Source organism: Anabas testudineus, chromosome 13, assembly GCF_900324465.2.
Source record: "Anabas testudineus chromosome 13, fAnaTes1.2, whole genome shotgun sequence".
Lineage (NCBI taxonomy): Eukaryota > Metazoa > Chordata > Actinopteri > Anabantiformes > Anabantidae > Anabas > Anabas testudineus.
The window spans coordinates 14,974,709-14,988,378 of NC_046622.1; the positions used below are offsets into that span (position 1 = coordinate 14,974,709).

The window sequence follows — 13,670 nt, forward strand, 5'->3', positions numbered from 1 at the left end:
CTGAGTTCCCACCTGCACCAACTGCCAACTCAGTTAGTGTTTGTTGCACTAACTGAGATAAATGTAGCACTGCCAGAAACTCAACCTGGGTGAAAGCGAGTGATGATCTCCGCACTCTAGGTGTAAAACACGCACATTTTACCAGTGTCTTTCTTTACATTTCCCACCTTTTTGCCCCTTTGTGCACATATCGTAACTGATGAAACACGTGAAGCAGTATTCAGTCCCCAACACTGCAAGACGTTCTAATAACGTCCATACTTAATAATCACCTAATGTCTTGCTATTAATTAATTTTTAGGAACATAAACTAGTCCTACAGACGGAATTCTTCAACCGCCAGTATTTTGTCAAGTTTTGTCAAGTGGCATTTGACCTTTGTTAAATGTTTTGAATAGTTTCAGCCCATTCGCCAGCTCAGTACGTGCCTGCTTTTTTTAGACTTTTACTTGAATTCCACTCTGATGACTCTGATGTCAATTCCATGACATCCAAGGAAAGATGCTTGAATAAAACTTTGGTTTACCAGGACTTTGGGACTATTGTCTCTCCAGCAAGTCCAGAGATTACTGAGCATCACAGTCTTCTTTAAAAAAGTGTGGCATTTCAAAGAATCCACTCTGAGTCACACAGTCAGTGATGTTTACCGGTTCCTGCAGCAGCAAAACAACCGTACATAGGCCTCTGCCTTTTTGTGCCAGATGTGCATGGATCCAGATGCTGCTGAGTTAATCTCGTCACTTCATAACACACTCCCTTAACTCAGAGGCTTATTCAAATATTTTTGCCTATCCAAGTTGACTCATTTCATTTTATAGTCTACTGATACTTCAGAGTCTGCCTTTATTAGGTCCACCTGCAAGTCTTTGGCAGTAATATGATGGGCTTTCTTAACTGTTCTGCTTTTTTTCCTAGACATCTGATTCTCTTTTGAGAGGTTTACTGTATGATGAGTTTTAAACTCGCCTATGACGCTGCCAACTGTGTCTCTTGGAATTTGAAGTATCTTTTAAATCATTTTGTAGCCATTGCCCTTTGGTGTAGTTAAATAATTTCCTCTCTAGAAAGTTTTCAGTGCGTTTCTTTTAGTCAGCTTGGGAAGTGGGATTTCTACCTGCATCTGAGTTAAAGCAAATATTTAGTGTTTTTAGTCCCATAAAAGCTTCATTGTGTTTTGCAACAGTACGTTTCTTATAGCGTGTAATTAAGTTCAGCTTTGTTGGAGGTTATGAACATTGTTATGCACAGAGAGACCTAAAGACTTCTTTTAGCTACAGGGTCGGGGAAAGACTGGACTGGGAGAGGAGAGGAGAAAACTAATGAACATAAAGTTTAGGCATAAAGTTACATTGAAGATTATATTCCCCTAAGTGCTGTGTGTGTTTTAATGTTGAACATACTGAGGCTGCCCAGGAATATGTTTTAAAAATAACCTTTTAGTTTAGTGATTGTGAAGAGAGGACCAGCAAAAGAAACTTAACGTAAGTCAAGTGAACAATTGAACCTACGTTATGGTTGATGTGGAACCAGTCAGTATGGAATAAACAAGAATCATGCCTGCGCTCTCATTTATAACTGTGACTCTAAACTGCCTTTTAATTATGTTGTGTAAGTGCGCGTGGGTTCGTGTGTATGACAGAGAAGATCCAGTAGTTTCACAAAGCAAACGCGATTAGAAAATGACACTTTGGAGGTAAAGCTCTTAATCTCCTTTAAATACGACTCAAATCGGTGCTTTCCCTCGGTCGTGTCTTCAGTTTTTGCAGTGGGTTTTGGCGTGTTTCACGTGTCTGTCTGCATGGCTCTGCGTGATTTCCACGTGTATTTATTTTATTTAAAAAGTGTCCCGGTTGCCACAGCAGTTTGTTTGTGTGGAGCTAAGCTCTTTAAGCTAATTGAATAGTCTGTGAGAATAAAGTGCGCCACGAGGCTCCTGTGCTTCCAGTCTTCTATAACTAATACACCTGCCTGCACACACGTACGCAGCCGCAGCAGTGAATCACTTCCATCACATTAAAGTGACTCCGGCGCCTCGGGGGCTTGCGTTATTTGTTTTTTCCTGTACCCCCTCCTCTCTCTTCCTCTCTCCCTCTGATCCCTTTGCCCCGTTCGCTTCCAATATGACTCGGCAATAAATGTAATTTAGCAAACGTGGCTTTTCAGGAGCTAAGAGAAAAAAAAAAAAACATCAGATATTTGTTTCACTTGTCGTCATCTTTGTGTGTAAATCCAAAAAAACTATATTTTAAAAGCTTCCTGTGGCAATAAGTATATAACCAAGGTAAAGTTGTCTTTATTACAATCACAATACAAGAGTTTGTAGTATACGATGACTTAAAAGACACAATAGTCCATCTCTCCTGTATAATGCAAATCATTTTAGTGGCTCCTAGAATTATAATATGGAAAGACTTCACCCCCAGTAGCATAGAAAAACACTCGCCTTACTCCTGTGCTTGCACTTTAAGTTAATCATTTATTTAATGGAACAATTTGGTCCAGAGAATGTCATTTTTATTGGACTATTTTAAATGTGCGAGTGAAGACCCACAAGTGTGACTTGTCCTTTTTCTCCTTATGTCTGCAGATTCCTCACATACGGTATTTCTCTATTATTCAAAAGAAATATCTAATATTCATACCTAAATGAAAGCTGTTCTATAATGTAGTGTGAAAGAAGGGGGAAGATGGGAGCAGGGGACAAAGAGGAACGATGGGACTGGAGGTCGGGAGGGACAGAGAAGTTGTGTGTGTGTGTGTGTGTGTGTGTGTGTGTTGCGAATGGGTGACTGGTTATGTCTGTATGTGTTTGAGTGAATTTCGCAAATGAGAGAAGACAAGACAGAAAAGCTGGAGAAGAATCAGCCAAAGGGAAGAAAAACTATGAGAAGTGAGGTCAAATCCGCGCTCGCACATTTTTAGCGCCAAAACAAAAGTTACCTTCTCATCGCACAAATGGTGAAATTGATTGCAGCAATAAACTGTTAAAACATTATTTTTGTTTTTTTCTTGTGTTTGAAATTTGCCAAGAAAAAAAAAAACTCAGACCAGGCCTTTTTTTTTAATATTTGATTCTTTTAAAGTAAGGACAGATTGACGGTGCTCCTCGAATACATTTCTGCTGCGATGTAGGGCAGCGGCGTCTCGCTACATCGTGTCTCAGTTATGGGTCATATTCTCACCATTCCTTTCTTACACGCTTCAGTGACTTCATCAACTCTCCTCCACCTCCTCATCGTCTGTCTGTGTGTCGCTTTCTCTTCAGCTTTTCTGTCCGTCTCTAAAATCCACTTTCTGCCTTCTGTCTTTTGGCCTGTTTGCATCTACCTCTCTCCACTGACTCTTCTTAGCCTTTCACACCAACCTTTTCTGCCGAGCTCGTTCTCTGTCAAGTCAAATGTTCTCGTCCCCGTTCCCTGCAGCCAGTTATTCCAGCTGATTCCATCCCAAACGTTATCTAGGCTGATTAACTGTGATGCGCCTCCACCCTAAACTTAGCTCATCCTTTACACTTTTTTCTGTTGCCCATTTTTCATTCAACACAGACAGCAACATGCTGTTGGTTGCCAAAATGCATATTACAGAGCTGCAGAGACGGTGGACTGCCTCAAAGTCAAGTCGAGAATAAAAATAGATTTTTTTTTTTTCTTTATCTAAAATGTGTCAGGGTTATGGTTTTTGGAGCCGATTATAATGCCAGACACAGTTCAAACAAAACAAGGTTTAATGAAAAAACGGGGGAGAAACAAATAGGGCATACAAAGTAGCAAACAAAACACAGCCAACAGATAACTAGGCACAAAGAACACAGGAGACGTGGCTCAGCACAAAGTAACAACTCAACATTTGAGAGTAACAAGACGAGAACAAAGTATCAACAGAAAACCACCGGTAACACGGCACAGGGACACAAAGTAAGAAATAGAAAGCACAAGAATACAAAGAAACAACTGAATCTAGAAAATCACACAACAACATCAACACCGGAGATGCCACAACAGAAAATCACTGCCAAAAGTTGCAGGCAAAACTTACAAAAGGCCAAGGATCAGGCAAGGTTGTCCAAACAAAACACAAGGCAAGAAATGAGACAGGGTCACAATCTGGCAGGGGAGTGAAGTCAGGGAGGTGCTTCAACAGAAGGAGACAGGAGGACCAGTTGAAATGAATCAAGGAGAACAGGTGCAATCCATGAAACTGAATGAGGGAAGCTGGAGAAGTGAGGACACGGCTGGGAGAGGAACTGAAAGTCAAGATAAAAGCATGGACACAGGAAGTGGCGGCAGGATCATGACACAATGAACCATTTGGGGAGCTAAGCTGTTATAAAAGGTGTCAGTTCACCAAAATTACAGGACATTTTAAGATGTAAAATTAAAAACACAGTTGTGGTCAAAAGTTAGTGAGTGTGTAGCAAGTTTACCAACTGTCATCCTCAGCTGAGAGGAAATAAGGAACAAACCAGGAACCACTGAGGCACATGTCAGTCATGCACTAGAGGCTGCTGAACACCAGTTTGACTTTTTAGCTTCATTTTTGTTGAAAAAAGTTACAATGCTGTTGACCTAAGACTGTATAAGGACCAATTTTAGCCATAATCTGATGATTTTTGTGTTTTCACATGCACACAACATGAAATTATGAAGGGGGACTAACTATGAACATGACTGCATGGTTGAAATATTTAATACAAATTTCAAAAGTATCAATAATCTGCACATTTCCCTTGATAGCCAAGCACATAGAGCCTTAAACCCATGTGTTAAATATGTTCACAGTAATCCCAATATAATATTTGCCCAAATTCTGCACTGGTGCCACTGTTCAAATACTTTTGGACCTGACTAGTAGTTTCCTAATAATAAATTGTCATGCTATGACCACAACTACTGGCCAAAAGGAGATATGAAAAAAGCTTAAAAGACAGAGTGGAAAGAGTGCAAGACATTATATATGCTAGAGGCCCCCCGCATGAGTAATACATGACAGAATGATTGAACGTCGACAATCCCTTAACACTGCTTCCAGATATGTACTTAAAGCTACACCATTAGGGAATGGGGAATATGGGAAATGACAAATTGGATATAAAAGATATAAGAAGATGGAGGGCCACAGGAGAGGGCTCAGATGTTTTGCTGGTTTCATTTCTTGGATAGACTCATTTATTCCGATAAGAGACAAAAAGCTTTGTGAGAATGGATGAGACATTGGCAGAAGTCGGTGTGAGGAGAATAACAGAAATGAGTGATTTAACTACCGCAGACTTGTTAGGTCAGCTATGAGGAGGCCTCGTTTAGGGCCCTGTATTATGGTGTCATTTCAATTTAAGCATGTTTAACAAAACACGAGGACAGCTGTAGTGTGTGAGTTTGCTCACAAGGAAAAGATAAGAAGCTGCTGACAGACAAAAACAACCTTGTAGGCGTGATTGGTTCAAACTAACGGCATGCGTCTCTCTCTGACCTTCTCCCTCTGTTCTGATTGATCTGTCGTCCCCTATAGTCCGTCTATATTTACATCACTTTTTAAAAACTTAATCTTAATTCAGCTCACTCTTGTTTATCCAGCGGTACGCTCCTCACCCAGTCCTTCTTACAACCACGGGGACTGAGAGAAGGCCACTTTGTTTTGTTGAATTTCTTGATCGTAGAATAATTCAGAAAGTGATGAATGGAGGATTGATAGACGGATGGACAAATGAATGTCTGTGTGCGGTGGCCTGTGGGATGTGACTGGCTGGCTGCATGAAGGAGACTGCTGTGTAATGATAACGGCACAGGAAGGGTTGCCACAGCAACGTTGGGACAGGAAACGGGCTTGAAAGATATAGAAAACCTGACTTGAATGAAAAGTTGTGTTGTAACGTTTCCATGTAAAATGGTCAACCACTGTTGTCAACTGAGTACAGAACGGCGAGACAATGAGGGTGGCAGTGTGTCAGTCCCAGTTCTTTGTTACAGGTAATTAAAAACACATTCCATGGCTGTAGTGCACATATTCGTGCTGACATTACAACCAGGCTTAGATATACTTAGTGTTTACTGAAGGATAACAAGTGTTAACCTGCAAACACACCAAACTAAAATGAACATGATAAACATAACTCCTAAACAACAGCATGTCGCTGTGAACGTGTCAGCATTCAGCTTGAAGCACCACTTCTTAACCAGTCTTAACTCTCACTTTTACAAACTCTAGAGCCATATAACTTCTATTATAATTAATAGTTGTATATTTGCATGGATGTGTCATGGATGGCAGTTTTCTAGATAGGAAAAATGTTTAACGACTGTATTAGATGAAGGTGTGTTGTTCAGTCTAGAGAACTGAGGTAGAACTACCTGAAGAAGGCCCGGTACCGAAACACGTTGGTACAATAAAAGAGATTCTTCCATTTCGTTCACCAATGTTGCTTTGTTTTTTTGTTTTTTTTTCTCAGTATTAGAGACATCATTTATTTGTGCCATAAAACATTAGCCACAAAATTAAAAATTAGCATGGACATAAATTCTAATGCAGCTCTGTGTTAGGTGAAAACAACAATAATGCTGATATTTGCAAGGGCAAAACAACTCTGCTCACTAGAAGAAAAAAACAGCAACGCAAACTCAGACTAAAGTGGAGACAATTCAGTCTCATTATCAGGCCTAAGCCTTTCTCATGTGATGGGTCTGATGCTGAGTCACAGGATCGAGCGGTGTAAAGGTGCTGCTGCAATCGAGAGCAGGAAAACAGTGATTGTGTGAGACTATAATGGGCAGACATTTGACTGGTGCAAATTATATGGCCCCTTCTGCACTTTGTACTGACATGCTGGTCTTAAAAGCACATCTGTGGTTTCCATGGTGACATTTGTACTGTGGCTGATGCATGTGCCTGACGACAGAGGAGCAACAACATCTGTGTCACTGTTCGAAGTCGTTCTCTCGACTTCGTACGTAGTTACAGTTTCAAACCACATCTCTCCTGCCGCTGAGGTACAGCAACTCCTGAAACGTCAATCTCCAATTACATTATACCGATGATCTAACAAGCTGTCGTATAAAGCACAGCAACAGTAGAGTTGTCCGATGAAAGTTTTTGTGGTGAGAGGATCAAAAAATCAAAGCACTGGAGGCCGTTATGCTAGAAATACTTTATTTATCAAACCAAGCCAATTATTTTAATAAAACATTACAGGACACAATAAATTATTTAAGTAAAGCATACAGTATTATCATGAATAATTTTGAATACAGCAAAAGCAGTTTTATTTAAATTTTTTTTCACCAGCAACCTTTTCTCTGAGTTGAAACTATGACTGTCCTCCGAAGAGAACCTGGAGCTCTGCTTTCCAAATTGTTTTGAAAGTATGATCAGATGTTTTTTTAATGCACTTAACGGGGGTGAATAAACCACAAACAGTGACATACATGTGGTAATACTGTGAAGGAACTTCCAGAGAAAAATGTAGAAAAAAAAAAATGTTACTTGGAAGAATGCAACAGTGGAATTTACTGATAACGCAGAAGCAGGATACACACACACACACACACACACACACACACTCCACACATACATTTAGCATACATACATTTACAGTTTATCTCATGTTAGCAGCAGATTACATACAAAGTAACTACTGTATACACTTTGCAATAGAGCATTGTGGAAAGGGAGGTTATCTAATCACTACTGAGAATGTCGTGTTAATTTACCGGCCTACAGCATCCTGTGAAAGCTTTGTGTTTGTCTTTGCGCTTTCAACATGCAACATACAGGATTAAAAACACAACACTCACAAGAGAACAGAAGAGACACGTGACACACACAAAAAAACAAAACGCTGCCCGCCACACAGCTGATTGGGTTTCACTGTAAGTGAGGAAACTGTCCGCGTCCAGTCATCGTTTCGTAGGTCGCCTTTAGAAGAGTGGTGTGTATGATTCCTGTTTGCTGTGGGAATCCAGTCTCTTAGCGAGTGCGCGTGGTGGAAGTGAGGATGGACAGGTGTCAGATGACAGCAGCTTTTGCTTCTCACAGCTGGATCATGTGTGTGGAAATGATAAGCGGTGTGTTTTCCTACTCTACCTAGCTACCTTCACACTTCGACATGCGATCACATGCCAACCATTCACGTGCTTCTATCTGCTGCCAGCCCTCACAGACTTAGTAACTCTTAAACAAAAGGACTTTTTCCTGAGCTGGGCAGGCAGACTGGCACACACACACACACACACACACACACACACACACACACACACACACACACACAGAGCCAGTCTCAACTATCAGTCGTATTTATAGTGGAGAGAGAGAGCATTTATTTAATTCCCACAAACCTTTCTACCACTGTTAGAGCAGTGGGTCGGACTGTAACAAACACAAGCATCTTCACAAAAAAGAAAAAACCCTGAAAGAGTGGCTTTTTTGTGTTGTATCATGAAAGTGGTCCCTCTATTAGCTCTCATCCAGGAGTCCTGATAGTCTAGTTTTCTATTTTTCTGGTGGCTGCCTGACTGTCTGTCTCTAAAAACGTCCTCTCTCTCTTCCTGAGTGTCTCTCTCTTTTCTCTGTTATGTGTGTCGGGGTCTGAAGATCATAGCTTTATCCGCGTTAGCAGAAGTCCGGTTTGCCGTTGGAATGTTAGGAATGCCGACAGAACGGGGCAGAGCGTTTAGGCCTGGACTGACTTCTCCTTTGATCTAAGTGCGAGAGAGTGGTGACAGGAGAGAGAAAGAGAAGAGAGTGGGAAGCGCATGGATTGAAGGACAGACAAAGGGAAGTGTGAATATATGCATGGAGACAGGAATGTGTGCAAAACAAAAGCAGCCCTTCACTGGAAAACATAGCAGCAAAGAGTGTAGGCCTGGAGTGAGTGTGTGTCTAATTCAGATCTGGAGGGTTGTGGTTAGCCTAAGTTCACATCAAGATAAAGTGTTATTTTGGTTTACGCTTCCTCCAACCCCTCTCCCTTCCTTCTTCTGTCTCACCCTCACTCATCTCAGCATGCTCCTGGCAGGAGAGCCTGACATTTCTAGAAACAGTCTCATTATAACATGAAGAAGCACACAGACACGACACCCGAAACAAGAAATAAAAATATTGCAGTCGCAGTTATTTTACTTGAATTAATTTGGTGTCTGTTAGACACTTATTAATTCAATTTAAAGTTGCTTTTAATTTCTTTTCTTAAAAAAACCTAATGGCATTGATTTGAGTGATATCCACTCTTATTTGAACATACATTCTCTACACAGGTGATGTTTAAATGTGGTCTAAACAGTGAAGATTTAATTGATGCATTTACACGTTTTGTGACCTGTGAAGGTCGGTGGTTTACTTTGCAAGAACAATGTGTAAGGTAGAAGCTGCAGTTTGTCAGTCATATAGTTGCTTTCTTCGTTGCTGCATGTGTCTGCGTTGCTGTTATTATATGAAGTCTGTAGCAAAATAGATAAAAGAAGAGCTCATCTAACAGTTCCCGATGCATGTGCCAGGTTGAGTTTCTCAGCGCGGGGGCTGGGAGGGACACACGCACTCGCATGTTTCATGATGTGTGAGGAAGATCTCATCTATGACCCAACGCATCTGTGACCTCCGATGGTGCTGATGCAGAGTGGCCTCCGGGGCGAACTTCAGCACCTGGAGGAGACGGGGAGAAAGAAAGCGAGGGTGCAGAGGATAAAAAGGAAGCTGACACAAACTATTCCTTGATTTGTTGGTGGGTGTTGCTCCTGATGCCAGTAAATTCTACTTGAATGTGAAAGAGGAGGAGACATGAGAAAGGGGAAGAAAAAAAACGGCAGTCTGATCTTTTTTTTAAAAGAACATTATTCATGACAAGTAACTGCAGGAGCTCACATAAACCTGACACTGAAGTGAAAATATAGGCAAAGGTTTCTAAGAAATCAGCAGCATAGTTGAATCTCAGAAGAAAAAAATCAGCTCTAAATGACTAAAACAGTATTATTTTAACTTTCATTCATTCTTTCATTAGTTTTTAATGGGAGCTGGAGCCTGGCTCAGTAGGGAAACATCTAGGACATGTTGCCAGTGGGCTCACTGCTGGCTAAGCAGAGACAAAACAGTATATAAGAAAACACATCAAACATCCGATTCTTAAAGCAAACACTGTAAAGATTACAGATATGCGCAGACTGATACATGCAGTTTGCTGCTAACATTATGCAAATTGTGGCTTTGAACAATAGTCGGGGCTCTGTTTATACTGAGAGTCTGTAGAAGTGCTATGGAACTGATTTTAAATGTAGTCAACATTTCGCTATAACTGACTTTGTTACAGATGGCCGCATTGTTTGCAGTTCTCTCATGTGAAAAAAAAAAGAGAATGAAAGGACAAATTGCTCCACAACTGATGCAGTGAGTTTGTAGTTTTTTTCTGCAGAGCTCCGCGAAAGCGAGACTGCCCATGATTTATGTCAGGACTCCCAGCAGCGAAACAGCCGTGTGAGTAATCATGCGTTTCTTTACAAGTTAGTGAAGTTACAGGTTTCTGATTGGTTGCAAGGAGGAGAGGAGCATGGAAATCCTACTCAAAAACTTACAGTAGCATACAAGCACATGGTTATGCAGGCAGTAATTTGCATGGACAATATACAGTATACAGACCCAGTATTTTTCATTCTGTGACACATGCACACACACACACACACACACACACACACACACACACACACACACACACAGTGGCACAATTACAAGCCAAATCCCACTTTTGTCTAAATTCTCATTGTGTGATTTTTAACAGCGACGGAGCGAGAGAGAGAGAAAGAGCCCTATGGACCATGTTTCAATAATGAAGCTGTACAAGAACAAAGACACAAAGAGATGGAGGGAAGAGAGAAAAGAATGAATGACAGGCTTAAAGACCAAGAATGGTGCATTGCAAAGGGATAAATTGAAAATGGGAATTGGGAAGAATGAAAGGATGATGGAATCCCAGAGAGACGGAGAGTGATGGAGCGCTAATGTCAAATTGTGAGAGATGTGGAGAGATGGGGAATGAGAGAGACAGGGCTGACATAAAAACGAATGGAGGAGAGAGGCAGGGGAGAAAGTTTGAGGCTGCTGCTGCATTGCTGCTTCATTGTTGATGCAGCATGTGCCTCTGCACGCCCAATTTTTCCCCTGCTTCTTCTTCCTTCTGCATCTGATTCTCTCCTCGTCACTCACTCACTCGGGTCACAACCTGACGTTTTCTCATTTTGTTGGTTATGCTTTAGCACGGTTGAACGGCGAAGAGTTCACAGCAGAATTCTTTGTCAAGTAAGGTAACTGATGAAAACGTGCTACTCAAAACCATGTTTGTAAGAAGTCACCTGCAAGATACATTTTAAAACCTCTTATGCTTGAAAGAAACTTGATTTGTCCTCAACCTCTTGGACACAAGGTGCCAAATATCACATCAGTCATTCCTCAAAAAAATACTGCACATGCTGGAAAACTATTGTTAGTTTGAAGCCTTGAAACTTTTTCTGTGATTAATTGTCGGTTTATTACAAAATAGATTGCAGTGTGAGTGATGCTTGACTACCTGGAAACTATCTGTTTTCACTGTGTTTGTGTGTCTTGTGTGTAAAGGACCTACCTCGTGTAATTTGGGTGTTGTCTTGGAGGCCTGACAGGTGCAACCATTGTTCCAGTTATTGGTTCCACAGCCACAGTTGCCTCCACAACGTTTCACCAGCAGACATCGAGGGAAGAAGACGGCATTGGTGGCCCTCAGCTCCTCGCGCAGGTTTACAGAGTAGTTGCGTGGGGTACAGCTATATAGCTTGACGTCGTCATGCAGGCGGTTCAGATCAACTGGACAGTAACAGAAAATGTCATTTGTTTTTGTGGGTTTGTTGCACTACAGTCACTTTGTGTGACCTGCACTGCGTCATGTTTTCTCTTTCGATTTGTGTTATGTTGAAAAACTAATTTTGCTTTAATACTTACTTACTGCTAGCTTTAACACAAAATACAATAGGATGAAGAATTAGGGACCATTAATTAATTGTAGATTGCATTGATTGCATTTCTTCATGTTATTGCTTAAGAAGTCACCTTGAATCACCTTGTTTGTGCATATAGGGCCTTTTTTTGCCTGCTGCAATTATACAAAATAAGAGAAACCTAGGGAATATGGGACAAGCTGATGGGAAATATAAGCCTAAAGTACATGCCCCAGTGAGGAAAACCAGCAGCGCCACTACCTTGATTAAAATCTCTCATTACTAATGGCATTAGAGACTGAATAGCACTTTGTTGTACTGCTTGGATCCTGAAGTCAAACTGTGAGAGAATCATATACTGTATATAATGGTGCTATAGGAGAAAACTTTAACATCTCCAGCATTAGAACACATATTTCAGGATGATGATGATAGCACGAGCGGCAAATTGAAAATGAAGGAGCCGGATACATTTTGTGTAATGCAGTGGGAGCACCTTACTTTGCTTGTTCTCTAAAGGGAATTCACAGTGACCACAATGTGGGTTGAAGATTGGAAATATAAAGATAAATATAAGAAAAAAAGGAATAAAGCAAGGAATAGAAGCGACTCAGACATAGCAGCAACAATCAGCAGTTTTTCATAAAAGTTAGCCAAAAAAAAATCTTGGAGTGAATTGATTTCACTTATGTGTGTGATTGTTTCCTTTGTTGGCAGAAAAACATAAAAGCTTTTGCATTTTACATGTGGAGCTGCCTGAAACTGCTAGTAGCCATTTTGATAGTAAAAGGCCTCTCTGTTTTTAAAGTTACGACTCCACTGTTGCTTTTTATTATTATAATATCCATTAATGAGTCAGGCATTTTTTGTGAAATCACATCCTCTTTTATAGCGCTGCATAGTGGAAGAAATAGGCATTTCTGAAACCCTTTCATATGTGACATGACCCAGGAGGAAAACTAACTTCTTGTGCTCAGTGGTTCCCTCTGGAGAGTGCACAGGAAGGTGGATAAACTGGATTACTGCAGACATGTAGACATGTTACTACTAACATGTCTATCAATTAACTGAAAGTTGAACTGATACAAACAATTTGGGCTCTCTGTAATACAAAATTAAAAGGAGGTTTTAAAGGGTATCCCCTTAATGGGCTGCAGGTTCAGTCGGGGTACAGCCTTGAGCATCATGGAAGGCACCCAGTGGACTAGAGTGTTACGCTTCACTACCTGCAGAAACCACTTTAGGAGGGGGTGACTGAACAGCCCATCTGCACAAGCAACATGACAGGAAGGAATTGATGATGCATTCACCTTTATGGTAGAGTACAACTACTCCCCTGTTCAAAGAACGTAGGGCAGAAAGCATCCTAATGTGTTGAGAGTAATGAGTCAAGCTTCTAAACTAAATACAACTAGATGTTTAGGCAGGTGGAGTGTGGGTATGGGTGGAGTAAACATGTTCCCATGGAACAATTCACCCCACACAGCATCCTAAAGTCTGTTGGCCTTCACAGTCCATGAGTATTTGCCCAAGAACTGACATCTGCCTTATTTTACTGTAGCAGCATTGCAGTGGCAGCATTATCGACTGGTTTTGCATACCAGGGTTTTGCTTTTAATTCAGTGTAGCAAGGTCAAAAAGAACAAAGTAAATCAAATTACAAAACTGCACCTATACCTAAAGGAAAGTAGAAGCATGGTTTACATACAGTGGACTTTCTGCAGTCAG

General features: G+C 40.9%; 1 protein-coding gene across 4 annotated transcripts in view; it reads right to left on the bottom strand.

Annotated features, from left to right (window-relative positions):
- Positions 1 to 7,141: 7,141 nt before the first annotated feature.
- The window catches only part of pdgfd (platelet derived growth factor d), a 42,231-nt gene continuing 35,702 nt past the window's right edge, over positions 7,142 to 13,670 (bottom strand). For 2 of the 4 annotated variants that reach the window (XM_026341196.1, XM_026341177.1), the window contains exons 6-7: positions 11,594 to 11,811; positions 7,142 to 9,627 (exon numbers count right to left, since the gene is read on the bottom strand). In XM_026341196.1, the coding sequence (XP_026196981.1) occupies positions 9,493 to 9,627; positions 11,594 to 11,811 (353 nt within the window). In that variant the 3' untranslated portion in view covers positions 7,142 to 9,492. Of the gene's footprint in view, positions 9,628 to 10,700; positions 11,812 to 13,670 lie in introns of those variants that run through there. The other 2 variants (XM_026341187.1, XM_026341170.1) reach the window with 1 other exon arrangement.